At 40.9% G+C, this 24,277-nt stretch overlaps 3 protein-coding genes across 9 annotated transcripts; 2 read left to right on the top strand and 1 right to left on the bottom strand.

Moving 5' to 3' along the window:
• The first annotated feature begins 6,279 nt into the window (after nt 1-6,279).
• LOC115742854 (chromatin remodeling protein EBS) lies at nt 6,280-12,103 on the top strand. Of its 3 annotated transcripts, XR_004015613.2 has the most exons (6): nt 6,281-6,625; nt 6,782-7,124; nt 7,259-7,327; nt 7,750-7,885; nt 10,319-10,404; nt 11,736-12,103. XR_004015613.2 is itself a non-coding variant. In XM_048285327.1 (5 exons), exons 1-5 carry the CDS (start codon nt 6,529-6,531, stop codon nt 11,501-11,503), a joined length of 759 nt encoding a protein of 252 aa, XP_048141284.1. In that variant the 5' UTR covers nt 6,280-6,528; the 3' UTR covers nt 11,504-11,703. The 3 variants fall into 3 exon arrangements, 2 of the variants coding, with proteins under 2 accessions (XP_048141284.1, XP_030533221.1); XM_048285327.1 differs by lacking the exons at nt 10,319-10,404; nt 11,736-12,103 and adding an exon at nt 11,390-11,703 and having other exon boundaries at nt 6,280-6,625; XM_030677361.2 differs by lacking the exon at nt 10,319-10,404 and having other exon boundaries at nt 6,282-6,625.
• Nucleotides 12,104-13,251: 1,148 nt separating this feature from the next.
• On the top strand, nt 13,252-17,892 carry LOC115742894 (subtilisin-like protease SBT2.4). 3 transcript variants are annotated; one of them, XM_048285151.1, is made up of 10 exons: nt 13,252-13,577; nt 13,770-13,914; nt 14,192-14,589; nt 14,726-14,818; nt 15,186-15,255; nt 15,692-15,974; nt 16,047-16,730; nt 16,807-17,079; nt 17,210-17,681; nt 17,778-17,892. In XM_048285151.1, exons 1-9 carry the CDS (start codon nt 13,306-13,308, stop codon nt 17,647-17,649), a joined length of 2,658 nt encoding a protein of 885 aa, XP_048141108.1. In that variant the 5' UTR covers nt 13,252-13,305; the 3' UTR covers nt 17,650-17,681; nt 17,778-17,892. The 3 variants fall into 3 exon arrangements, with proteins under 3 accessions (XP_048141108.1, XP_048141107.1, XP_030533277.2); XM_030677417.2 differs by having other exon boundaries at nt 13,255-13,577; nt 16,047-16,387; nt 16,463-16,730; nt 17,210-17,892; XM_048285150.1 differs by having other exon boundaries at nt 13,253-13,577; nt 17,210-17,892.
• Nucleotides 17,743-23,775, bottom strand: LOC115742928 (protein STRUBBELIG-RECEPTOR FAMILY 8). Of its 3 annotated transcripts, none has more exons than XM_030677474.2 (16): nt 23,262-23,773; nt 22,574-22,706; nt 22,412-22,483; nt 22,245-22,310; nt 22,068-22,139; nt 21,887-21,958; nt 21,469-21,540; nt 21,294-21,359; nt 21,155-21,220; nt 20,741-21,051; nt 20,219-20,475; nt 19,760-20,031; nt 19,436-19,571; nt 19,143-19,285; nt 18,896-19,052; nt 17,743-18,166 (listed from the first exon to the last, which is right to left on the bottom strand). In XM_030677474.2, the coding sequence occupies exons 1-16, from the start codon at nt 23,377-23,379 to the stop codon at nt 18,014-18,016; spliced, it is 2,166 nt and encodes a 721-aa protein (XP_030533334.1). In that variant the 5' UTR covers nt 23,380-23,773; the 3' UTR covers nt 17,743-18,013. The 3 variants fall into 3 exon arrangements, with proteins under 3 accessions (XP_030533334.1, XP_030533335.1, XP_030533336.1); XM_030677475.2 differs by having other exon boundaries at nt 19,143-19,282; nt 23,262-23,770; XM_030677476.2 differs by lacking the exon at nt 21,887-21,958 and having other exon boundaries at nt 23,262-23,775.
• Nucleotides 23,776-24,277: the final 502 nt, after the last annotated feature.

Below are 24,277 nucleotides of genomic sequence, written 5' to 3'. Positions count from 1 at the left end.
TCTCAAGGTCAATGCAGCCACGTGATATGTCATATTCCGGGATGGAAGCTGCTAATCCAATAGTCCGACAATAGCGTTAATTATTTCTTATCATACGATTTTCTAATCAATAAGTGTTTTATACAAGATACGTGATGATGGTGTGTGAATCTATATTGAGATTGTACCATCTTTGATAGTATTGTCGAGACAGCATTTCACTTGCGGAACATTGACATTGTACAAAATGTTAATGCATACATGGTCAAAACATGTGGAAAAATTACTAAAAAAGTCCTAAACCGATTGCAATTGTGCCAATTCAGTTCTAAAGATTTTACAATTGTGCTAATTTAGTTCTTCCAACCAATTTTGATTGGCCGGCGTTGACATTGATGCTGGTCGGCACCAGCTATCCGGTGACATAATAATTTAATATTTATTTACAAATATTTATTTCTTTTTTTTAAAACATTTTTTCCTTCTTTTTTTTTTCCTTCCATCTTCTTCTCCGGTCGGTCACCGGCGACCAGCCAGAGTTGACGCTCGGCCAAGTGAGGGCGGCCTCGCCTTGAGATGGCAAGGCACGACCTCGCTAGATTTGGGCGGTAGAGGCGAGCCTCGCTCGGCGATGGCAAGGTTATGCCTCGCCTTGGCCGGGCGAGGTTGGCCTCTCCAGGCTAAGCGTCCGATTCCGGCCATTTGTCGGCTAGAGAAAGGAGATGAAAGAAAAAAAATATATATTAAAATATTATGTTGCCGGACGGCAAGTGTATACGTTAGCGTCTAATGGTCAAAATTGACCGGATTGACCGAATTGGCACAATCGCAAAAATTTTAGGACTGAAACGGAAAAAAAAAAGATTTAGGATTAAATTGATACAATTATAATATGTTTAGGACTTTTTCGATAATTCGCGAGAACTTGTTGTTGATATATCTTGGATGCTTGGTGGTTTACTTGGCAATATGAATTCGTGACGTCTGACGGGCGGCGCCTCGCTTACGCTGATCTCTCAATGCATCGCGCGTGATGGGATTTATACACTTCTCCTCCTCGATCTCCTACAATGCATGTTCGAAAGCATCATGGTGCCGAGGAGAAAGTAAAGAAGAGGCTCCCTTTTTGTAAAAATCATCCCTCTTTCCTTGCTCACGAAATTTCTCCGAATATCACTACAAAATTTCTCCAATTTACCCGGAAAATGTCACGGTCGAATGTCCTCCTATAAGTGACAGATCGATTGAGGCGAAAGATATAAATCTAAAGTCGAACTTATTGCGAAGAGGTCGAGCTACTCGGGGAAGGAGAGTTGTTATTGAACTTACAGAGCCCGGCATGCCAATTCCAAGATGACATCCCCATCTCTTAGTGTTGTGATCTCGTTGAGTCTCTACCGGATGATTTTTTTTTATCAAAATAATCTATTACAGTTGTGCCAATTCAATCTATTTCGCTGGCTAATGTTGACGAGGCAAAATGTTAATATTTTTTTATTTTTTGATTTTTTTTTAACTTTGACCAAAAAAATTTATTTTTTGAAAATTTTTTATGTCTTTTTTCTTTTATTTTCTTTTTGTGTTTAGGGTTTAGGGCCAGCAAGAGGCCACCGGCCACTGGGAGAAGGCTCGCGGCCTGCTACCGGCCCTAAACCCTAAACCAAAAAAAAAAAAAAAATAAAGAAAAGAAAAGACAAAAAATTAATAAAAATAAAATAAAAAATAATTTAAATTTTGCCACATCAGCGTCGGCTGGCCGAATGAAGTGAATTGGTACAGTTGCAAAAGATTTAGGACTTAATTGAAAAAAAAAGGTTTAGAAAGAATTGAAATAATTGTAATAGATTTAGAATTTTCTTCGATAATTTTTTCATTGAACTAGAATATATATGAATTGATGTGAACGAGCCTGCACGTGAAGCTGGTGAGGTCTCATTTGGTGTTTTTTGGTTGGGCTGTGTTCTGTGGAGTTATGTTAATGGGTTTTTGTACGAGTGCTTTTGGATCTGAGCCCACTACGACCATGAATCACTCTGCATATCCAGTCCACTCATGCATTGCTCTAACCACTTCTTCTTCTTCTTCTTCTTCTTCTTCTGATGAATTGATGTAATTCTATGATCAAGAATGCCTCCATTAGAATTCTTTTATGGAGTTCAAAGACAGTAGTCTGGACTCTGGAGCATCTTTCATCCTTTAATTTCGGTATGAAAGGTGGAATATACAAATCCCGAAATCGCACAAGCTATTTTGCATTTCCTTCGGTCGAAAAACTATTTTATGTTTACCTCAACAAAATTTCACTTTTTCTCGCGGAACAGCATGTTTAAACAAGTGAAATGGCACCAATTTTCGTGTGGTCTTGATATCAGCATATCTTCTTCGAAATTATTCAACTTTCAAGGCGCTGATTGTGCGTGACGCGAGGACAATCAATGCATTGGAAGCTATAAAGTTTACTTAATTGGTTGCTCAACGAGTGCCACTGGGCGTTTATTTGCAAGAATAAGCTTTTCATTCGGCATTACTATATATTCATTCCACATATACGCAGATTTTTCCTCGGATTACACGTATTATTTCATCAAAGTACAAAAAGCAATGCTAAACTTACTAAGTCTAGTTTATGAATTCGGTTTTTACGAAGTAATGTGTCCGTGATTGGTTCATTGAATATGACCCACTTGTTTAAAAGGCCACTTGCAATTTGACACATGACTTAATAGATCAATTTCATAAACCAATCCTAGTAAGTCCAACATGATGAGACATGCGAAAATCGAGAGATACATGAACGTCGATTAAGATCCTAGCTAGTCCCCGATGTGTTCTCTTCAAGCCGCATAGACTCATAGCATTCATGACATGTATAGTCTATGTTCCAATTCAATATGACCGCATTAACATATAATAAAAAGGGAAAGAGACATTAGAAGTGTCAAAATTTTCGTATGACACTCGCTTTAGTACCAAGACTTTGCACCGGAGTGTCACATTGAAGAAAAATGATCATTTAAGTGCATTCTGCGACAAATTTCGGCAAAAAATCCTATTTAGCTTTTTCTCATAAAATGTTAATTTGTACATGACTTTGCATTTTAAATAAAAACCAAGTCTAGCGTGGACAATGAGGTGGATTTTCAGCATCTTTAGGATCTCGACTCCTTCATCTTCATCTTCATCTTCCGCACCTGGATTCTCGATTTTCCTTTAATGTTGATAGCCAGCAACTCTATCCAGATTCTCATTCTTCCTCCGTCAACCGAGCTCATCTTTGACAATTGGAACTTGAGTGATATTTTGCTTTTTAAAATATTGCCACGTTTGATTTTCGACATCCCAAATTCCAAATTGGAGATATAACTCAAGTGATATATATATAACCCAAGTGGCACTTAAGTTATCGGTTGAAAAGTTTTGGCACTAAAGTTTTTGTTGTTGGAGTTTTGACACTAGTGTGAATGTCATATCAATGTCACTTTAATGTCTTTCTCATATAATAAAAATGTCTTCCATAAGAGTTGCCTCTAAATTGTTAGGATAAGGCTCATAAACACAAGGAAATAAAGAGTATATGCGAGAAAGAGTGATCGAGATATAAACTTTATCTTGGTTTGCCCTTAAACTAAGACTACATTCAGTATATGACTCCACTATAATTAGCACGTCCCATTTATTTACTACAACTCTCAATTACAAAAGAAATCGATTACATGTAGATGTCACAAGAAAATCCTAAGAGCTAAAAAAGACATAGGCCATTCCGTAGCTGTTTATAGGTCTAAATCCAAACTACCAATAAAATATGAACCAAAATTGTAAAAGCTCTCTAGTGGGTGCTGCCCCTTGCATCCCTTGCTAGAGTGCCCCCCTATCCTCGACCCTTGCCGAAGTGCCCCCCTTGGATCCTCGCCCGCTCACCTAGGAGCGAGCCTCCCGTGCTTTTTCGTCGTTAAGGAGTATGAACCACACCCCAATATAAAGTTGACAAATAAGACTTTACTTTCAAGAGACTGATTTTCCCCTTGCAATGACTATTATTCTTGCACTCTCAAGTGATTTTTGCTATCCACTAAGATTTGTGCTTGCTTCATTCATTACCATGAGTTTTGTTAAAAAAATATAAGCTTTGATGAACTCTAAAGTTGCAAATTAGCAATTTGAAAATGCATAATTTTGTCCTTTCATATTTATGAAAAACCAATATAAAACATCCTAAATGGACACGAATAGCTTAGTTTAAAGTATACTACAAGTGCCAAAACTTGTGTGCGGCGTTTACTTTAGTGCCAAAACTTTCAAAACGATCATTTAAGCGTCAAATTTTTTTATAAAAAAAATACTCACGTCAATGCCAAATCTGATTTGAACTCGTCGAAGTTGGCACTGCACTTAAGTGATTGTTTTAAAAGTTTTGACATTAAAATGAGCGTCGCACATAAATTTTGATACTTATAATCTACTTAAGCCGAATAACTTAGGATCTTATCATCCATCCCAATTCATTCTTGCCTTGGTGCACTTGGAGCAGGGGCTGTTAGGAATGGCACGGCCTATTCCCTAACCATTTTAGTAGGCTTAACGACAGATCGTGTCCTCTCAACATGCAATAATCTATGGTTAGCCCTTGTCCTCTTAATACGTGATAGCCAACTTACCGCCGGTTCACTACAATAACCAATTCACACCATCTTGGTTGATTGCGCCTAATCCTTTATATCCTTAACTACTTATGCAATCAAATCGTTGGTTGTCATTGGTGAACAATGTCAAAAATTGCTTACGTAACATTGCTGATGCGGCAAAACACGAGCATCGACTCCGTGTCGTGCTCAGGCAAGGATTATCGAAACCGCTTGCCTGCCCCCCCTTCGACAAGTGGCGAGGCTTGCTTGGCCCTCGCCGGTGGCAGGCAAGTGTCACGAGAAGCTCGTAATTTCTAGTGTGTAGCGGCGAGGGTTTTTCGATACTAGCTAGAGCGTCTCTCGTCCCTAGTCGGGGTCACGGCACTTTCGCCGGTGCTTGAAGAGTGCACCTTCCCCTCGCGTCTCCTTGTAAAGTTGGGTTCGGCAATCCTCGCTTAAGCATGATGAATGTTGTGAAGCCCCCGTCTATCTACGGACAATGCGGGTCATTGAACCCTCGTAAGCTTCGGAGTGGACTTGATTACACAAAAATTGTGCTAAACAAAAAATGATTAAATGGTCAAAACTGTACTTAATCCTCAAAATTGGTGATTTTTTATAAAACCAAAAAGAGTTCAGGGCAAAATTCGAGTTGGACCAAAAGTTGATTTCTTTACTAAACAACAAGAGATTATAGTAGAATTCAAACCGCAGCTAAAATTGGGATTTTTTAGAGTACTAGGCCGAAAAGGTAATCATTTTTTATGTGATTCTTTTATCTGTCCCCGCTAACCCTCTATTCAAAATTGCCCTTAGTGACATCATTTCCCCATCATTGCTGTAGTTTTTTTTTTCCTCAAAATTCCATATATAAAAATATGTCGTAAGAGTAAGACCCATGAGCATATTGGAAGAAAGACTCTCTTAAGAGTAAGAGCAACCGAAGAAAATCAACCCTAATAAAAAGTCTTCTATCTCTTGCGATCGAAGGGCTCGCGCTCAGAAAACTTCACTTGGGATGCTCGCATAGCTCACACTCGGGAGTTTTTCATCTCTCGTTGTCAAGAGGGCTTAATTGGGCAGATTAGGACCTCAAGTAAAATTTGATTTTTTTTAAATAAAAAAGAGAGTTTATGATAGTTTAGGACCGCTGTTAAAATTAAGTGTTTTTTTTAGGGGATTAAAAAAGTTTAGAATAGAATTGAGGAGTCGCATAGTATTTTTGAACCGGGAGTACGTCGCCGACAAGTCGGTTCAAAAATACCGTGCGAAGCACAGGTCGACGATGCGAGAGCCGAAGCTCTGATAATCACTTTAGGCGCGGGACGCTACTATACGACCCTACCCTGAAGCAACCATTCGAAAATGACATGGAATCTACTTTTCCTACCATCATCCCTCCTAAGTTGAGAAGAAATATTTTTATTCCATTCATCCAAGAGAATACTCCCGAATTTTACGTTTCAAAGTTCGGACGAAGCGGTTTAAGGACTTTGCTTAGGTCCAAAAAATTTTAGAATAGAATTGAGGAGTTTTTTAAGGTGTTTTTTTTTTGGTCGGGGTTGTTTAAGGCATTAGGCCATACTTTTTCAGGTGCAATGTTTGCATATTAGAAGAAATAAAATAGCAATATTAGGGAAAGATAATATGATTTAATTAAACTAATCGCCGGACTGACTTTGCACAGTGACTCGGTTGATGAGTCTCTTTCTCTCTCTCTCTTCTCCGATTTCCATGAATACCAGCGAGCACCAACGCTGGTCTCTTCTCCTTCTCCCTCTCCCTCTCCCCAAAATCTAGGGTTCCTGGATCATCGCCGAGCTCACTCACATTCCCCCCCTTCAATCCATCTCCGCCACCCCAAACCCTTCCAATCCCTCGGCGAACGCTCCGGCGAGCCATTTGAGCCCTACCCCCTCGACTCATGGCGAAGACCCGACCGGGCCTCATGGCCAAGCCTAAGCCGGCGAAGAAGGACCTCGACTCCTACACCATCAGAGGCACCACCAAGGTGGTTCGCGGTGCGTTTCCCCCAACTCGCTTGCGTTAATTGCAGCACAGCATGTAGCTTCGTGCCTCGGAAAATGTGGGGGTGTTGTTCCTGTTTTCCTCCGTGTGCGCGTGTGGGTTCGGTTTTAAAAGCTAATGCGGCGGGTCCTTTTGGTTGTTTTGTGAAGCTGGCGATTGCGTGCTGATGCGTCCGTCGGACACCGGGAAGCCCCCGTACGTGGCCCGAATCGAGAAGATCGAGTCCGATGCCCGTAACAACGTGAAAGTGAGGGTGCGATGGTATTACAGGCCGGAGGAGTCGATTGGAGGAAGGAGGCAGTTTCATGGTGCTAAAGAATTGTTCTTGTCTGATCACTTTGATGTGCAAAGCGCGCATACTATTGAAGGCAAATGCATTGTGCACTCGTTTAAGAACTATACGAAGCTTGAGAATGTTGGAGCGGAGGATTACTACTGTAGATTTGAGTATAAGGCAGCTACTGGGGCGTTTATACCTGACCGTGTTGCTGTGTGAGTATTTTCATTTGCTTTCTTTTTGTATCATTATGGGGTTTGCGTATCAAGGTGGAGTATCTTTTTTGTGTAGTGTTTGAGATTTTTATGATTAGCTGATGGGTTTTGTTGGATATGTCTTTATTTGATAGGTACTGCAAGTGTGAGATGCCGTATAACCCGGATGACCTTATGGTGCAGTGTGAAGGATGCAAGGACTGGTATACATTTAGTCTTTGCCTCCCATCAATGATATTAATTGGTTGTTCAAGTATATTTTGACAATGTTGAGAAACTTGCATCTGATGTTGCTTTGATTTTTTTTGTTGAAGATTATGGAAAGATCAGGTCTTGGGAGGTAATAAGAAAGTTCAATGGCATGATAATTAGTGGAGCTTATTCTAGAAGAGTTAGGAACTGGGTCTAAGGTTGTTCATCTACAGGCAAATCAGCTACTAATTTTAGATAGAATTACTCGAAGATAAAAAAGTTTTAAGCTTGGCATGAGTATGTAGGGCAGGTTTGAAGAATTTCCTCGTACTTGTCTGCCATGGATTGTGCAACATATTGATTGTTAATGGAAGAGTTGGCGGTACCCTCATGTAATTCAGAGTGCATTGTGCTCCCTCTTCATTTTTCTCAGGTACCATCCAGCATGCGTTGGTATGACTATTGAAGAAGCCAAAAAGCTTGAGCACTTTGTCTGCTCCGAATGTTCGGATGATGAGGTCAAGCGAGCAGAAAATGGATTTTCTTCATCACCAGCAGCGGAAGTAAAGGTAATAGTCCTTGATGCTAAAATCTGATGATTATGTTTTCCCTCTGTTTTCCCATTTCATTGGCTGGCAGTGACCTTGAAATCTGCTTGGATAGTTGTGATGTAAGATCTGTGTGTGGTGAGGATCAAAAGTTCTTACATCCGATTATTTAGTTTACACGTCAAAGCTAACCAAAATTCGTGGAGAAGTCAATGACACACATTTTTTGATTTAGTTTACTGCTTGTAGCTTTGGATGGAAGATTAGTTAAATTGGCTCTATTTAGAAAGAAAAAAGGATTGACATTGTTTATTTGCTAGTTAAAGAAAACAGATTTTAATTGCATTATAGAATGCTATAGAAGTAGTGAAATTTTAATTGAGGCAACAAGATTTAATGTATTGATTATTGAGAAAAAGGGAAATCAAGACTAGTAGTGTACCTGGAAAATTTCCAATCTTTTTCTAGTTCAAAGTCTTTTATTTTAAAATGTGAGGGTAATCTGTTGATCTTTGTGGCACCTAATGGGTACTAAATGTTTCATTCAGGATGTATGGCTTCCTATTTTTTTGAAGATTGATTGTCCATCTGTTGTCCAGAAGACTCTAATGTCTTTACCTCTATAGTACATGCTTAATTTTTGTATACTTTTTACATTGTTCGAATAATAGGGAACTGAAGAATATATTGCTTTTGCAATTAATTAGATCATGGTGGTCAAGATCAGGAAATATGAGACACGATTATTCGTGAGATCTCTTTATTTTGTTTCCTACTCCTGTATTACACGATTCTTTCTAGTGAAGATATCTAGGAAGGTGTTTGGGTTACTTATAGTATCATCAGTTGTATTTTCATTGTACTTGTTTTTTACCAAAAGGCAGGTGTTTCTAAATAACTGACTATTATCTTGTCCAGTTAGACCAGGAGATGCTTCATCATAACCTTAACATAAGAAAGTCAGCTCCTCAGTTTTTAAGATGATTCCTTTCCTTGTTTTTTTTTGCTCATTTGGACTGAGAGGAAGAAATGGGCATTTTTCGAGGTGCTGAATCCTCTTGGGAACTTTTTAGAGATAATTGGTTCTACAGTCTTCACTTTTGGTTTTGTAGGATCAATCTCATATTAGAAATGTTAGAAACAGTTATTGTGTCTTTTACCTGATGCCATTTTGTATAGGGGCGGTATCTTCTTAATGAAATCTTGTTTAACATTCCATTGAAAAAAAAGTCAGAAAAGCTTCAGCGAGCTTTTCTCTTCAACAAGTCTTAGATAATAGTTTTGGCATCTTGTCCTTTTTGTTTCCCCTTCTCTCTTTTTGTTGTCTTTGAATGGTCAGGCTCACGTGAAGGATATTCCAGCATAATTAACCAGGTTGAGTATTGTTTAGGACTGTGTGATGTTGCTAGAACATGGGAAACTGATGATTGGTACATTGGTACTGTTTCTCTTTCATCCTGATTTTCAAATATTGTTTTTGTGAAGGTAACTTTTTGGCACATAATGTGCATCATTTTTGAGTTGATTGAACTCAAGAACTACTTTTGATTTTGAAGAAGAATGAGGAGGACTAGTGTAACTACCATTTATGATCTCAGTGTTTGAGGGTGATCATTCTTTTACCCCTCCATCCATGAAGACGCCCTCAAATGGGGGATCATTGCGTAAATTCAGATATTTTATAGCAAATGTTAATTCCAAAAGCAATTTCTCTTGCTTCCACCTCCTTTTTGCTTTCCTTCTCAAGATTCCCAAGCATAACTTTAACTTGACAGAAATCTGCACCTGATGTTTCTGAATTGGTGTTTAATGAGATATTGAAGACAATATGAGCCCCTACGTACAGCATCTCTCTTGGCATGTTTATGGCAGCATTGGCTTATGATTCTTTGCCAAGTAATCTATCTGCTTTCGCTTATCAATCCCTTTCCCCTCTGCTTCTTAAGGTTCCCAATCATAACTTTAACATCTTACATTGCACCTGATGCTTCTGAAAATATGTTTGCTGAGATATTGACGACATTGAGAGCCCTTGTTTATTGGACCTATCTTGTCCACATAATCTTAATTAAGAACTTAAGAGAGACTTTTTTGTGGCAGAATTTGCCTATGATTCATTACAAGTAATGCTTTCTGTAATGCTTAATTTGTCAGGTTGGGTTGTATACATGTCTTAGTTGGAACAGTTTCTTTGATAAAGTAGTACCCCCGAAAATGGCCAGTCATGTTTTGGATAGTTTTTGGGACAGTAAGTGAAGGGAGGGAAACCGTGATTGCAAAACATATTTACTTCTTATCAAAATTCAGAGTGTGATTATGCCCCTTTGAACTATAAGACATTTGTGTAACCTATCACTTACGTTGCATAATTCCTTCCATCATTCATGATAATTATATGCTGTTTTTCAATACTGTCGACTTTTGTTTATTTGCTGCATATATATCATAATGCAGAACATGGATTCTCCAAGTTAAAGAAGCAGGTGTACTTATTGTAAACTGACTACAAGGATGGATATCTTGGAAAGATTCAGGAAATGGCAAGAGTAATATTATAGCTAACATAGCACTAGCATTTAGTTCATTTTATCCCTTCATCTCTTTCTTTCCCCTTTTGAGTTGATCTTTTCTAAATAGTAGGGGGGATGACAGAGTTGATCATCTGAATATATGGTGAAGATACTTTTGCTATCCCCTTGTAGGGCTCATTCTGTTCTGGCCATTCTTAAAGAAATGACATGTAAATTCAGATTGGCAAGGGAGTTTGGGTGCTAGTTTGCCTTCAAAACCATCTTCCAGGCTGTGTGTTGCCCTGATTCGTATGCATTTCGCCTGAATTTAAGTCTGTGTGCCTTGACTCTTCTCTAATTTGACAACCAACCTTTAAATGCTTTTCCGTGATCTATAGCAGAATAATTCGAGATCAAAGTTCGCTTATTGGTCCTAGGCCTAACTGTATAGGCTTATGCAGATGGCTCAAGAGTGAAGATTCATGCACTGTTGGATGGGGGACAATTAATTAGATGCGTAGTTTGTAATACACAGCTCTAAACGCTTTAATGTCGATTGTGTAAAAACTTGCGAGTGTGACTTTGTCTGGATTTGAATTGAACAAGTGCGCTTCCTGCAAAATTTAAAGAATGTTTTTCCCGGTGCAGTTCAATATGATCCTTGATCCAGCTTTTGTAATAACAGAAAATATCTGCCCCATATTTTCATTTTTTTGATTTTACTTAGGGATTTCTTTACAACTTAAGGGCTACATACATGGTCTCACAAAATTCTCTCATGATATTGCGATGAGATAGCATAAGTGTTATGGTAAATGTAATTATGGAACTATGAAGTTGTGAGATAGAAGAGTAGAATTGTGTTCATGCTTATGCATATTTTCTTTTTTTTTTCTTTTTGGTCGAATGCATATTGCTGTTTCATATTTGATATTCCATAGCTACTTGATTAAGTCAATGTACAAGTACTGTGTTTTGCTGGACAGCCATTAAATCATTCTACTCCATATTGTAGACAGGAAGCTACTTGTGTTTAACCCATCATGAACCATTGTACACTGTATGCATAATTTCATCGAGATCCCCTACACCCCATTTCTGTTTGCTCCCCCGTGTATTTACTCATTGATTCCACATATCTTTTATCAGCATGAATGGTGGTCGTGGACCCTAATTCCTAGATATGAGGCTGGAAGATTTGCTTTGATGCATCATATAGATACAAGTAGTGTAGTTAGCATGTAATGTATTCTTGTATGCAAAAGGAATTATATACTCTTGCCAGCAGATCCTTACATAAAAATAACTTTTAGTTTATCTCAAAGATGGGTTGATTTATGAATGGGGCTAACTGTATACAGGTTGACTCCAAGCGTCGGAAGAGATGAAGGTGAGATTTCACCTGGATGTCGCAGTTGCTGCTGGATGACTGAGCCATCACTGTTATTATTTGCGGAATCAGTATCTAGTTGTTGTATGATGTGTACAGTGCTCCGTACGATGGTCTGACGGGACGATGTTAGTGACTTGCGTGTGTGTCGTAGGATACATGTATCTGCGCTAGTTTTAGGAGTCGTGATGTAATCCGTAGTGTGTCCAGGGAAAAAAAAAATTGGTTTTGGAGTTAACTCTACTTCGTTTGGAGTTGAACCGTGTGGAGTGGTAAAAACTCTGAATACCCGGTTTTCCTCAAAATGTTTATTAAGGTTATGTGAGACTCATGTCTTAATCATCTGGTCAGTTATTGCATGCTTTTGTGCTAACATTTACTCGGCCAACAAAGTGAAACAAATCGAGAAATTCTGTTGCTAATTTAGCACCATTCATGATCATCCAGATCACCAAGAAACTGTCATTCGATCAGTTTATGCAGTAGTAGTTGATTAGCATTAGTCCTCACTTCACATTTTTAATGTAATTGGTTTAAGCATCTTGTATTGTTCTCCTTATCTAGGACAGAGTTCTCGATGTCCAGTTCTTGGATTTTGGCAGAAGTTGGGTGTTTGATAGGTCGGAAAAACCAGAAATTATTAGGAAATACAGCTTTGTTTTTCTTTTTCCATTTTTAGTAAATATGGTTTTTTTTTTTTTTGCTGGTCAGATAGCAAATATGGTTGAGTCGATGATCATTCCTCCGGATATTGAATTCCACTAATTATTTTTGTTGTTGGGCCCTAACGCGCACATCTATTTAGTAGAATACGAGCGGTTTCATCCGAACATAGTTCTTATGTATGCGCAAATATAAATTATACCAATCTTCAAATAGATCGGACTCGATGGTGATGTATGGTCCACAGCGACAAAATGTAGGATTAGTGCCAAAAGTGAGAATTATGTGTAATGTGCCTTGCATACATCAATCTCTAGGAAAAGACCAATTTCTTGTTGCCACCTTTATTTTTTATTTTTTTAAGCTACGTACAGCCGTAATGAAATGTAAACGACGCTCTAACCGTAGCTCCATCACGTAGAATATAATCCATTGTAAGCACCATAGTGAGATCCCCCAGGCAAATATTAAAATACATGAATTTTCATCCACAGTGAATATAATCAAAAGTCACAGTCCATTTTTGGCTTAAATGTTTGGTGGTTAGAGATTGCCACGTCATCTGCAGACATGGCATGCATGTTTTAGTCCCGACCACTCATAAATTGACATATGTCTATTGAGGTGGAATTATTTCAAAAAAATGAAAATTTTCTAAGGAGAGAGAGAGAGAGAGAGAGAATGTTTTAGCAAATGCAGATGAGAACACATGAAAAAGACATGAATTCTACTTCGAACCTAGCAATCTGCGTACGTTAAACTGAAGTTTTCGAACCGTAACTGCCCTAACTTGTGTTATGCAGTTCACCAACTTTCTTCACATTGAGCTTGTGACTAAGCATTTAGTTTCCTACCTTATAATTTCTCTCCATATATGCATGGGTTCGTGTGTCCGTTTTTGCAATAATCAGTACCACCATTGTCACAAGCCTCACAATTCTCCTCTTTCCGCAAAACTATCAAACATGACTCTTCTGGGGTTCAATCCTGCTACCCGGATAGATGTCGCGCTTCTCGCTCTTGCGATTTTGGGGACTTGCTTCGCGGAAAAGCGAGAGATTTACTTAGCTCTGATGGAAGGAGACCCTGTTGCCTTCGCCGGCGTTTCTTCCTCGCATGAGCACGGGTTTAGCCGGCAGAATTTGAATAGGTAAGCAGGATAATCGAACTTTCTCGAGTTTCGCTCGGCCTAAAATGAACGGCAAAGGATCCAGGTTCATTAGATTTATATGCGTTTGCTTGCCTTTTAACCATAAGTCCTAACCCTAGATCAGTGAAATGATTTTCTTGTTTTTTTTTTTTTTGGATAAAGTATGTCGTTTGTTTCGTGAATGATCCTCAGGGAAGCGTCGAGGGCTCACGCAAAGCGCCTAGTGGATTCTCATGACCAGCTTCTGCAAAGCGTTTTGGAGACTGGAAGCTACAAGAAGCTGTACAGCTTCAATCATGTCATCAATGGCTTCTCCGTCCACATCACAGAATCTCAGGTCACGATGGGTTCCTTCATCTTTACCATCTGATAATTCTTCTTCATCATATGACTCCCGACATGAAAGTCGGTTAATCTAGAAAATTTTAGTCGATCTGGTCGAAGAAGACCATTGTTCGATTCCGTTACACGTGATTTGGCGAAAAAGACTGAATCCCATTTCCAAGATAATTTTTCTCCACATGCGGCTACTTTTCGGAGAAAGAAGAAGAAGAAACGAGAAAAGAATGAAACAGTACCGATTTCTGACTCTGTTCGGGATGATATCTCATCAGGCCAAGAGGCTCAAAGAAACTCCAGGAGTGAGGCTCGTGGAGAGAGACCGAGGAGCCAAGCTGATGACCACCTACACCCCTCAATTCCTGGGGTTGCGCCAAGGAGTCTGGAGGCAGCAAGGTGGGCCGAGGGACGCCGGCGAGGGCATCGTCCTCGGCTTCGTTGACACCGGGATCAACCCGGCGCACCCGAGCTTCGCGAACGTCGGTCTCCCGCCCTTGAATGGCACTTCTCGATTCTCTGGCGGCGCGTGCGAGACGGGTCCGCTGTTCCCTGCGATCTCGTGTAACGGGAAGATAATCTCCGCAAGGTTCTTCTCCGCCGGGGCTCAAGCCGCCGCTGCTCTCAACCCTTTGGTGGATATTCTGTCACCTTTTGATGCTGTTGGGCATGGAAGGTTCGTGGCTCTGTGATCTACTATTGACGTAGAACGATCATTTCATTGCATGAACTTTAACGTGCGGAACTCAGTTAGGGTTTTACTCTCGCTCACTCTCTCTCACTCTCTCTCTCTCTCTCTCACTACCACGAAGCCACGTGGCGTCAATAGCGGCCGGAAATCCAGATGTGGCGGTCGTCGCTAATGGATTGTACGGATGGGCCAGCGGGGTGGCGCCTGGGGCAAGGTACACCTCCATATGATGAGCTGTGATTAATGCGACCTATGTAGAAGTTTATTATTTAATTACCAAATCAACAGTTAAGGTAGAATTCAGATCCGGAGTCCGATTGGCCTGCCCATCGTTTCGACGAGCTTACAGAAACCGCATTTTGGACTCTGTGAAGCCCAATGCAATCGGATTCGTTTAAATGCATGACCTAACTTATATGAGTAATAAATTTTTATTAGTCGTTGAATATGCCTCATTTGTATTTCAAATATTGATTTGAAGATCGCGATCACTTTGTTAATCGATTTGATAGATTAAATCTAAGCATACCTAGCATTATTTCAAAATTAAGTTTTCCTTTTTCAATGGCGTGTTATTACGTAATAGCTGTCTATAAAGTCGTATACCCGACCGTGGGAACGTTGACGGACGTAGTTGCAGCAATCGACCAAGTAAGCTCATTTTTTTTTTTTTGAATTTCATATGACTCTTGGTGATATGCTCTTAATGTGAACCAGTTCTCTTTTGCACAAGGTATACTTATTAAAGGGTATTCACATAATTAGCAATTTGTATGGAAAATTTGATATGGTTTATCTCTGAGATTTGATCTGAGAATGCATTGGTATACTGAATGCAATCAAATTTACTGGTAACAAGGTTATCATCAAGAATTAAGCTAGCGTAAGACGTGAATCATAATCAACCTTAGTCGATAATTCGAAAGCGAGATCGTTCGAACCGATTAGTTGCACGAAAAATCAAATGTACGTTAAATTACTATACCACACATTTAGGATTCGTTTGTTTCATGAAAAATGAATGATTTGGAAAATATTTTTATTTTTTAGACTCATGGATTGGGCAAAACCAAAATGGATTGAACAGGCGGTGCATGATGGAGTGGATGCACTGGCGCTGTCGGTAGGGCCAGATGAAGCGCCGGAGGACACACCCACGTTGCTGAGCGTGTTCGACATGGCGATGTTGTCCGCGAGAAGAGCAGGCGTGTTCGTGGCACAGGCAGTGGGCAACAAGGGGCCTTCCCCCTCCACCGTGCTGTCCTACAGCCCCTGGGCCGTGGGCGTCGCCGCCGCCTCCACTGACCGGACTTACCCTGCCTCTCTCCTCCTCGGCAGCGGCCAAAGAATCGCAGGGGTCGGCTTGTCAGGTCTCCCCTCCCTCTCTCAACATTGCCTGGAAGATATCCTAGTTCTTGACATTGAGTTGTTTCGTGAATTAGGACCAACTCTAGGAAACGGCATGGTTCATTACAAGCTTGTATTAGCCAAGGATGCGATCTTCCCCTATGGGGCTTTCCCCAGAACGCCGCCGTACACGGAGGAGTGTCAATACCCACAAGCCTTGGACCCTGCTCTAGTGCTGGGCAGCATAGTCATCTGCACTTTCTCTGCTGGCTTCTTCAACCAGACCTCCTCCCTCACCGCGATCCTCAACACTGCAAGATCTCGCGGATTTGCGGGTTTCGTCCTTGTCGCGAACCCGGCGTACGGCGACTTCATTGCTGAACCGATTCCCTTTTATGTTCCTGGGATAATGATCCCGAGAGTCGCCGATGCACAGGTCATATTATTGTCTATCTCTTCGCTTTACATTCGGTTCTTTTTGCTGACGAAACTGCCGAATGCTTTTGTGCAGATCCTGTCACAGTACTATGAGCAAGAGACAGGAAGAGATCAAGGAGGAGCGTCGACCAGGTTTGGCGCGAGAGCCGCCATTGGGGAAGGAAGAGTGGCTTCATTTGGTGGGAGGGCACCTACTGTGAGCAGATTCTCTTCCAGAGGACCAGATTATATTGATGTCGACAGGACTCCCGTTGATGTGTTGAAGCCGGATATTCTCGCCCCTGGACACCAAGTGTGGGCGGCATGGAGCCCGATGAGCGCCTCGGAACCTATTCTCGTCGGTGAGTAACATGATACTGCCGTTTCGTGTTCGCATATCAAGTTCCGAGTTAAAAATTTCGTTTCTTTCAACTGCAGGACAGAGTTTCGCATTGCTGTCAGGGACGAGCATGGCGACGCCCCATGTCATCGGAGCAGCAGCACTCATCAAGCAAATCAATCCATCATGGACACCTTCTATGATCGCATCGGCAATGTTGACGACCGCCACCAAGCACGACAACTATGGAGACCTGATAATGGCCGAAGGTTCGGATATCAGCAGCCTTAGTCCCGCGACTCCTTTCGATATCGGCTCTGGTCTTCTCAATCCAACATCTGCCCTTAATCCTGGCCTTGTCTTCCCTTCAGGTAATCTTAAATTCCACTGGTAGCATTTTATCTTGTGATTCGAATCCAAATTATTGTATCCATGGTAAACTTTCTAGTTTCTACATTTGCTTCCGTGTTTCGATGCGTAACCATTTTGGTCATGAAACAGATCATGAAGACGACATCAGCTTCCTGTGCTCTTTACCTAAAATGGACCCGTTGATGGTGAAAGCAGCCACCGGAGAATCTTGCACTCGCTCGCTCACCTACCCATCTGATTTGAACCTTCCCTCTGTGACAATATCCGCACTTACTGGAGTTCGAACAGTGCGCAGGAGGGTGAAGAATGTGAGCGCCAGGCAGCTGACGTTTACGGTCTCGATGCGACCACCGAATGGAACGGCAATAAGCGTGAACCCACCTTGGTTCACAATAGATCCCCAAGGAGTTCAAGACCTCGATATGGAAATTAGCGTTACACAAGCATCGAATGAGCTTAGCGGGTTCCGCCACGGCGAAGTTGTCCTGACAGGACCCGAGGATCCAAGCAGCCAGATCCAGTTGGTGGTGCCCATTACTTTTTCAGTAAGAGTTCAGCCAGACGGCTGATTTCGTGTCGAGTAGAGCATGATCCGAAAGATGTAAAGTCAGATAAATGCACACTAAACGTGAGTATAAATAAACGAGAACTTTCAGTAGGCGATTTGAACCGAACAACGCTTATTTTTTGCCAGGAGACCGGGCATGAAGATGTACAGCGATGCAATACTTGGGCTATAAGCAAAGTGGCAATACTGAACTTTTAGCTTTGTACCGTCCTAAATGTGAAGTGATAATACAGGTTCATAATTACACCATCTCTCCAGTAAAGGTCTCGTGCTTATCTGTGGATCTTAGTCATCAACTGACGGTTGCAAAGTCCATACAAAACGGCGAACATCAGAAGAAACTTTGGGGGGCTGACCGAGACCGCTCAAAAAGACATGTCGATTGCCTCGTGATCTGGTGTCCTGTATGCAAAACCCATTTCATCGCTGGAACGCCTTTTGGAAACGCCCGCCCTTTGCACCAACCGAACCAGCTGTTGCACGACTTCAGACATTGGAGGGCGAAACTCAGGCTCGGGCTGCACGATAGAGAATACTTGTGATTATACAAAATTGATACGGTCAAACAACACGAGTATCATTTATTAAGTCAAGATACGGGTTATAAGGCAATATACCACCAGCTTTCCAAAATAATCAAAAGGGTTGGTTCATCTTCACAACATAAACAATGTTTTAAAACCCAAAATGTTATAGATCAGAGGGATGATAAGACACGGAAAATTCGATTATACTGGTACCATGATGTTGATGAAAACTTCTGCCCTACAAGCCAGTTGGCAGTCTAACTAATACTTATATGAACATCAAATGTCAAGTAAATGAGCAGGTAGAGCTAATATATAAATGAAAAACAGGATACATCCACAAACACCTGGACAAATGGAAAAAATCTGATAGACAGTCATCTGGCAAAGATGCAGGGTAGTTTTTGCTAGGTGAACTTCTTAGTATACTCCAATTGATATTTTGATGGGGCTGGTGCTACCATTATTCTCTCTCGGCATTAATTATGAAAGTTGTTTCTGAATCTACTAAATCAAGAAACTATGTAGCCTGAGCAAGCTCTAAGCAGGGAATGTGCTGAAAAGGCTCGGATCACCAGCTTTAAGTTCTTTAGATGGTCTCAAGACGTAAATTCCAATCAAATCGACAGAAGGAACAAAGTCAAGCTGCTTTCCCACTTGCAGACTGATGGTGAACCCAAAAGCAAATACTGGCATGGTTACCGGTGGAATGAAACTTACCTGAACACAGAGTGCAATAATGTCGGCAAAACGTGAAAGGGACTTTGCAGGATACATGCCATTTAAAGCAGGATCAACCATTTTGGCCAACGCATCTATATCATGCAACTGAGGGGTAGCCCATCTAACAAGTGATTGCTCTGATCTGACCCTTGAGCTGAAGATGCAAAAGCAAACAGATATTTCATCAGGAGACATAGATAACAAGTGTTGGCTAAATATTACGAGATCATTTTAGTAGGCATGCCTATCGAGTGGCTTCCGACCAGTCAAGAGCTCCAACATCACAACTCCAAAACTGTAAACATCACTTTGGACAGTGTATACTCCAGACAAAGCAAATTCAGGAGCGCTGTAACCAAATTGACCAACCATCTGAGAAGAGACCTGCTAAGTGTATGAAAAAGACGACATTACAAGCCAATACATAAGCTGCTACTGGGCCACGGGCTAATTCATCATGCTGCTAAATTGGAGAGACGAACAATAAAAGAAACGAGTCATTCATTAACCAGCAAAACTTAGTTCAAACTAGTTTACCTGTCTCTCAGTGTTTGGTGTCAAAGCAGCTAAACCACAATCTGACAAATGGGGATTAAGCTCTTCATCGAGTAAAATATTAGCTGATTTGAAGTTTCTATGGACAACTGAAGGCAGGCACACTTCATGCAAGTACCTGATAGGACAGAAAAAAAGAAAAAGAAAAAAAAAAGGGTTTCATAAGGAATTTCAAGCGCTGGCATACCAAGGTTGTAGGCTTGCTCGACTGAGCACACTTGTCATGTAGGAAGTGATACATAGGATCACATTCAAGCAATGGCCAAAACAAGCACAGGGTTGAGACATCGTAAGCATATAACATACTCAAGGGCTCGAGCAGTCCCCAAGGCTACTCGAACACGTGCGTTCCAATTCAGTGTTTTGCTCCTATCTTCAGCAAAATGCAGCAGATCATGCAAATTCCCACTCCCAACATACTCATAAACTAGAAGACGTTGCCCATGCTCAGCACAGTATCCAACCATTGTAACAATGTTCGGATGCCTTAAGCGTGACATATTAGAGACAGCTTCAAGAAAGTTATCTTCTTCCTGTAATGACAGTGCTGCGTTGTCGATCTTTTTCACTGCCATTATCTACAGATAGAGGGGGAAAGAAGAGTATAATGAGTTTGCCATGTAATAGGCCAGATATTTAGCCAGATCAACTTGTGTCGATCAACACTGAAGAACAACCCTTTGACAAAGAAAGAGCATTGAAGTGTCAACTAGCTTTTAACTGCCAAAGATGACATGAAGACAGTTCATATAAACATAGGCTTACCTTCCCAATGGGAAAGTCTGCCCTGTAAACCCGACCAAGGGAACCTTCACCTATTAGATTTTCTTGACCGAAGCTATTTGTTGCAGTTTGAAGCGAAGCAACGGTATATGATGTAGCAGTTATAGGTGATTTAATCCTCCTTATGGAACCATTCTTCGAGGGAACCCTTTCAGCCACAGATACATCCGCAGGAGGAGGTTTCAGGTCTATAACAGCAGCAGTGGTTATAACCCTCTGCTCTCGCATCTCAGGATTTACTGCAACCAGAATGCAATTAAATGATCAAAGTGGTCCGAACACAATCTCACCATATTTCAGCACCAAAGTTAAAGCGGTTATGCTTCCATCTGAAATAAAAGATTGATGGTTATTTACTTGCTATTAGTTAATAAGCACAGGTCTAAATCAATTACCCTAGGAAGTAATTACATTGTTTGATTAGATATACTTAATGCAAGGGACATTTGATGACATATCTAAAGTAAACAAAGACAATTAAAAAAGAACAAAAATGAAACACACCATTACTCTTGACAGATTGACTTCCCCTGGTGGATGCTCTTGCAACACTCTCTTTTCTGTTGCTTTTCCGACAGCAGCAATAAATAGCAAGTAGGAGAACCAACAGCAACAGAACAGATCCCGCAATAATGCCGACAATAGCTGCAGTTGATAGTCCATTATTTGAACCTGATGTCTGGCCAATAGCCCCATCTGGTGTGCTTGTGCCTGATGCAGAATGAGTTCGATTGTTTCTTGACCTCGCAGGGGGAGGTGCGGTAAAGGGGGGCGGAGGAGGTGCAGGACCGTTAGCAAAAGAGTTTCCATCATATCTGTTTCATTTTGAAGAGCAAAATCAAATTTTCGGCAGAAGTAGAATCACAAATATGCAGCTTTGGAATATCAGAGACGATGCAAACATATGAATTAGCTTACATAAACGTCTGTAGTGAACTAAGCTCTTTGGGTATCCATCCACTAAAATGATTGTTGGCAACATTTCTGCCATAAATAGAGAACTCTTAGTACATGGTAACAGATGATAGGACATTGCTGCATAAGTAACGGGACTCACAGGGTAGTCAATGGTAATCCCACAAGAACAATAAGTGAGCCGGTCAATTGATTATTTTGCACGTAACTGCAGCACATTGTTTGTATGAGGACGTAATTCAGTTGAATAAAGAATATCAACCATTGAAAATTTAAAAACAAAAATAAAAAATAATTGCCAATATTTAAGCACTCACAGAAAAGAAAGATTTGTCAATGAGCTGAAGGAAGTAGGAAGATCCCCAGAGAAGTTGTTGTAAGAGAGATCCCTAGAAGGAATATGGCAATGCATTGTTTTGGGAAACATGAAAGACAATCCATAAACAAGGAGCAATATCAGTTAGCTTAATGTAAAACTTTTGGCATTAAAGAGGACTAAAACCAACAACTTTAAATGACGATGGAATATCGAAGATTGCTTCAACATGGTTGGACCACCGTTTACATAACTGCCTAAGGATCATGAGCCAATGTCAAATAGCAGCAAGACTTTCTATATCGATGTTTCCCTGAAATTGAAATTATCGACAAAAACGATGCTGTACGCAAAAAAAAAAAATGGAAAAAGAAAAAAAAGGAGAATAACAGCAATCCATGCTTCTAAAATATACTTACGCTGTAGTGAGGTTGGTAAGATTGGAAAAAATGTCTCCAATTGACAGGGATAGAGAATTGCGGCTAAAGTTCCTAGAAGCATCAATTTTACATTATGAATTAGAAGGCACAGATGCTCCAAATGAACTCTACATTAAGAGAACAATCCGACGCCATGAAGCAACTCCAGCAAGCTACTCACATATAATTGAGATTAACCATGCTGCTGATGGAATAGGGAAGATTCCCACTAAGGTTGTTGCCAGCAAGATTTCTGCAATGTGGTTAATCCAATAATTACATTAGCCACCAGTAGAATACATGATAACTGCAATTCTGTGACACAGGAGAAACCAATAAGGCGATGCTCAATTCTTACAAGCTTGTGAGATTTGGTGGTAGTTGATAAGGGATTCCATCATGAATGTTGTTGTTACTCAAATCACTGACGAGTGCAAGATCAACAGAGAGGTCAGCGCGGTTTCAAGAAAGCTAAATTACTATAACAGGGGATGAAGGAAAGAGAGATCATCAGAGGCATCTCACAATTTCTTCAATGACATAAGATTTGTGAGCAAGTATCCCAATGTTCCACTGAGTCCCAAACCAGACACCTCACTGGTCAACACAAAATAAAAGACCTATCAGCTGAATTTCAAACTTAAGCAATCAAACATCCCAAGATTTAACTGTGCAAGACATACATACATGGAGACTACAGCAGAGCCCTCACAAGTTACCCCTTTCCATGACTCTGCGCAGGGATCGCCACCACTGCTCTTCCAGTTGGTTAACTGGGAAGGACTATTCAATGAAGTGTACAAGACCTGAAGACCTTGAACTGCCATCGAACAAGAACATTAGAAAATTCAGAATCAACCTTCTTCCACTCATTGGAGATGTGCTTCATTCAGATAATGCACCAATCCCCCATGGAAGAGGTACATTACAACACTTTCGTGCCCAACATACGCACAACTCATGTACTTCATTATCAACAGGTTTAGCTCAATTTGTTTTTGTGTGTGTGTGTGTGTGTGTTGGGGGGGTGGGGGGGGAAGAGGGGGGTTGGGGGTGTGTGGCGGTTGTTTTAGAATGAAACGTTTTAGCTAAGTTTCTCCAAACAAAGGAATTATGAAGGGTCGGCTCAGCTAGGTAAATCGTCAGTCCACAGAGTCAAAAGCCCATTCTCGGACTGAATCTCACTTAAACCAGGATCCCCAACCCAAAAGTTAGTAGCTTTAAAGGTCATTAATCCGATCAAACTCAAAAAAAAAAAAACAACCATAAAGAAAACTCAGAGAAAGAGAAAAAAAAGTTTGATCAGAAGCTAAAGATCAAAGACCAACACAACGACAGAATGAACACATTCAAGAAAAGAGTCAACATATCTTACCATCATTGGGATCAGTCGTCCCCTGAGCCCCGCGTAGAGCAGAGATCACAGCAAGAACCAAAAACCCAGTTCGGAAATGAATAGCAAACAAGGAAAAACCCGCACTTGGGTCAGCCATTTCGAGGTTCTCGCTATTGACACATCACAAGACGTACGTAAGAGGCCAAAGCTTCAAACTTTCACGAAGCAGAGAAACAAAAAGATGGAGCAGGAGGAGGAGCTGGTGGGGCTGAAGTGGAGATCATAAGGAGTGGCCAGACACATCGCCATTAAGGAAAATGACAGAGAGAGAGAGAGAGATGGAGAGATTCGAAGCTTATTAGAGTAATGAGAAGAGAGAGAGAGATTTGAGAGGAAGAGTGTGTATGTGACTGTGTGTCGGCGAGAAAGGAAAACCGAGAAATAGAAACAAAATTCGAAGGGAAGAAAAGTTGAAAATAATGTAAACAGAGAAAGGGTAGGTTTTGGATTGTAGTTGGCAAGCAAAGTATGAAGCTTTTCCGGTGGGTGGGTTCCTTGCTCTCTTCTTTTCCTTTCCTTTTTGGCCTCGAGAAACTTGGTTTCTTGCACAAAAGCACATGCTGTCTTTTCTCGTTCACCTTGGTACACGCTTTTGCTCTGTTTTGCACTGTTTCTTCGTGAAGCTTTAGGTGTCTAGATCTCCCCAGCGGATCCGATTAACCTCGGAGGGCTGCCCAACCACGCTTTTGCGATCAAGTAATTATCAGGACAACAATGCCTTCCTATGATCTTAAGAAAGGTATTTTCGATGGGATCTCAGAACGTACGATCGTGTTTCGTGCTGTTCAATGCATTTAGCTTCTCTCACTTCGATCTTTTTCCAGTACTCTATGAATGCTTAATTTTTCGGCCAATGACCGCGCACACCGAGCTCCTCGGTCACTGGACTAATCCCAATGCGGTGTGCATGCTAAGTAATTATTCAAGCTTAAACAAATTTTGCTCTCTTAGGATGATTGTTTATTTTCTTAGGCAATGATCCTTAATGTCGGCGA

This window comes from Rhodamnia argentea, chromosome 9 (assembly GCF_020921035.1).
Source record: "Rhodamnia argentea isolate NSW1041297 chromosome 9, ASM2092103v1, whole genome shotgun sequence".
Classification (NCBI taxonomy): domain Eukaryota; kingdom Viridiplantae; phylum Streptophyta; class Magnoliopsida; order Myrtales; family Myrtaceae; genus Rhodamnia; species Rhodamnia argentea.
Note: the sequence above shows the minus strand (reverse complement) of the source record. Positions and strands in the feature narration are given on the sequence as shown.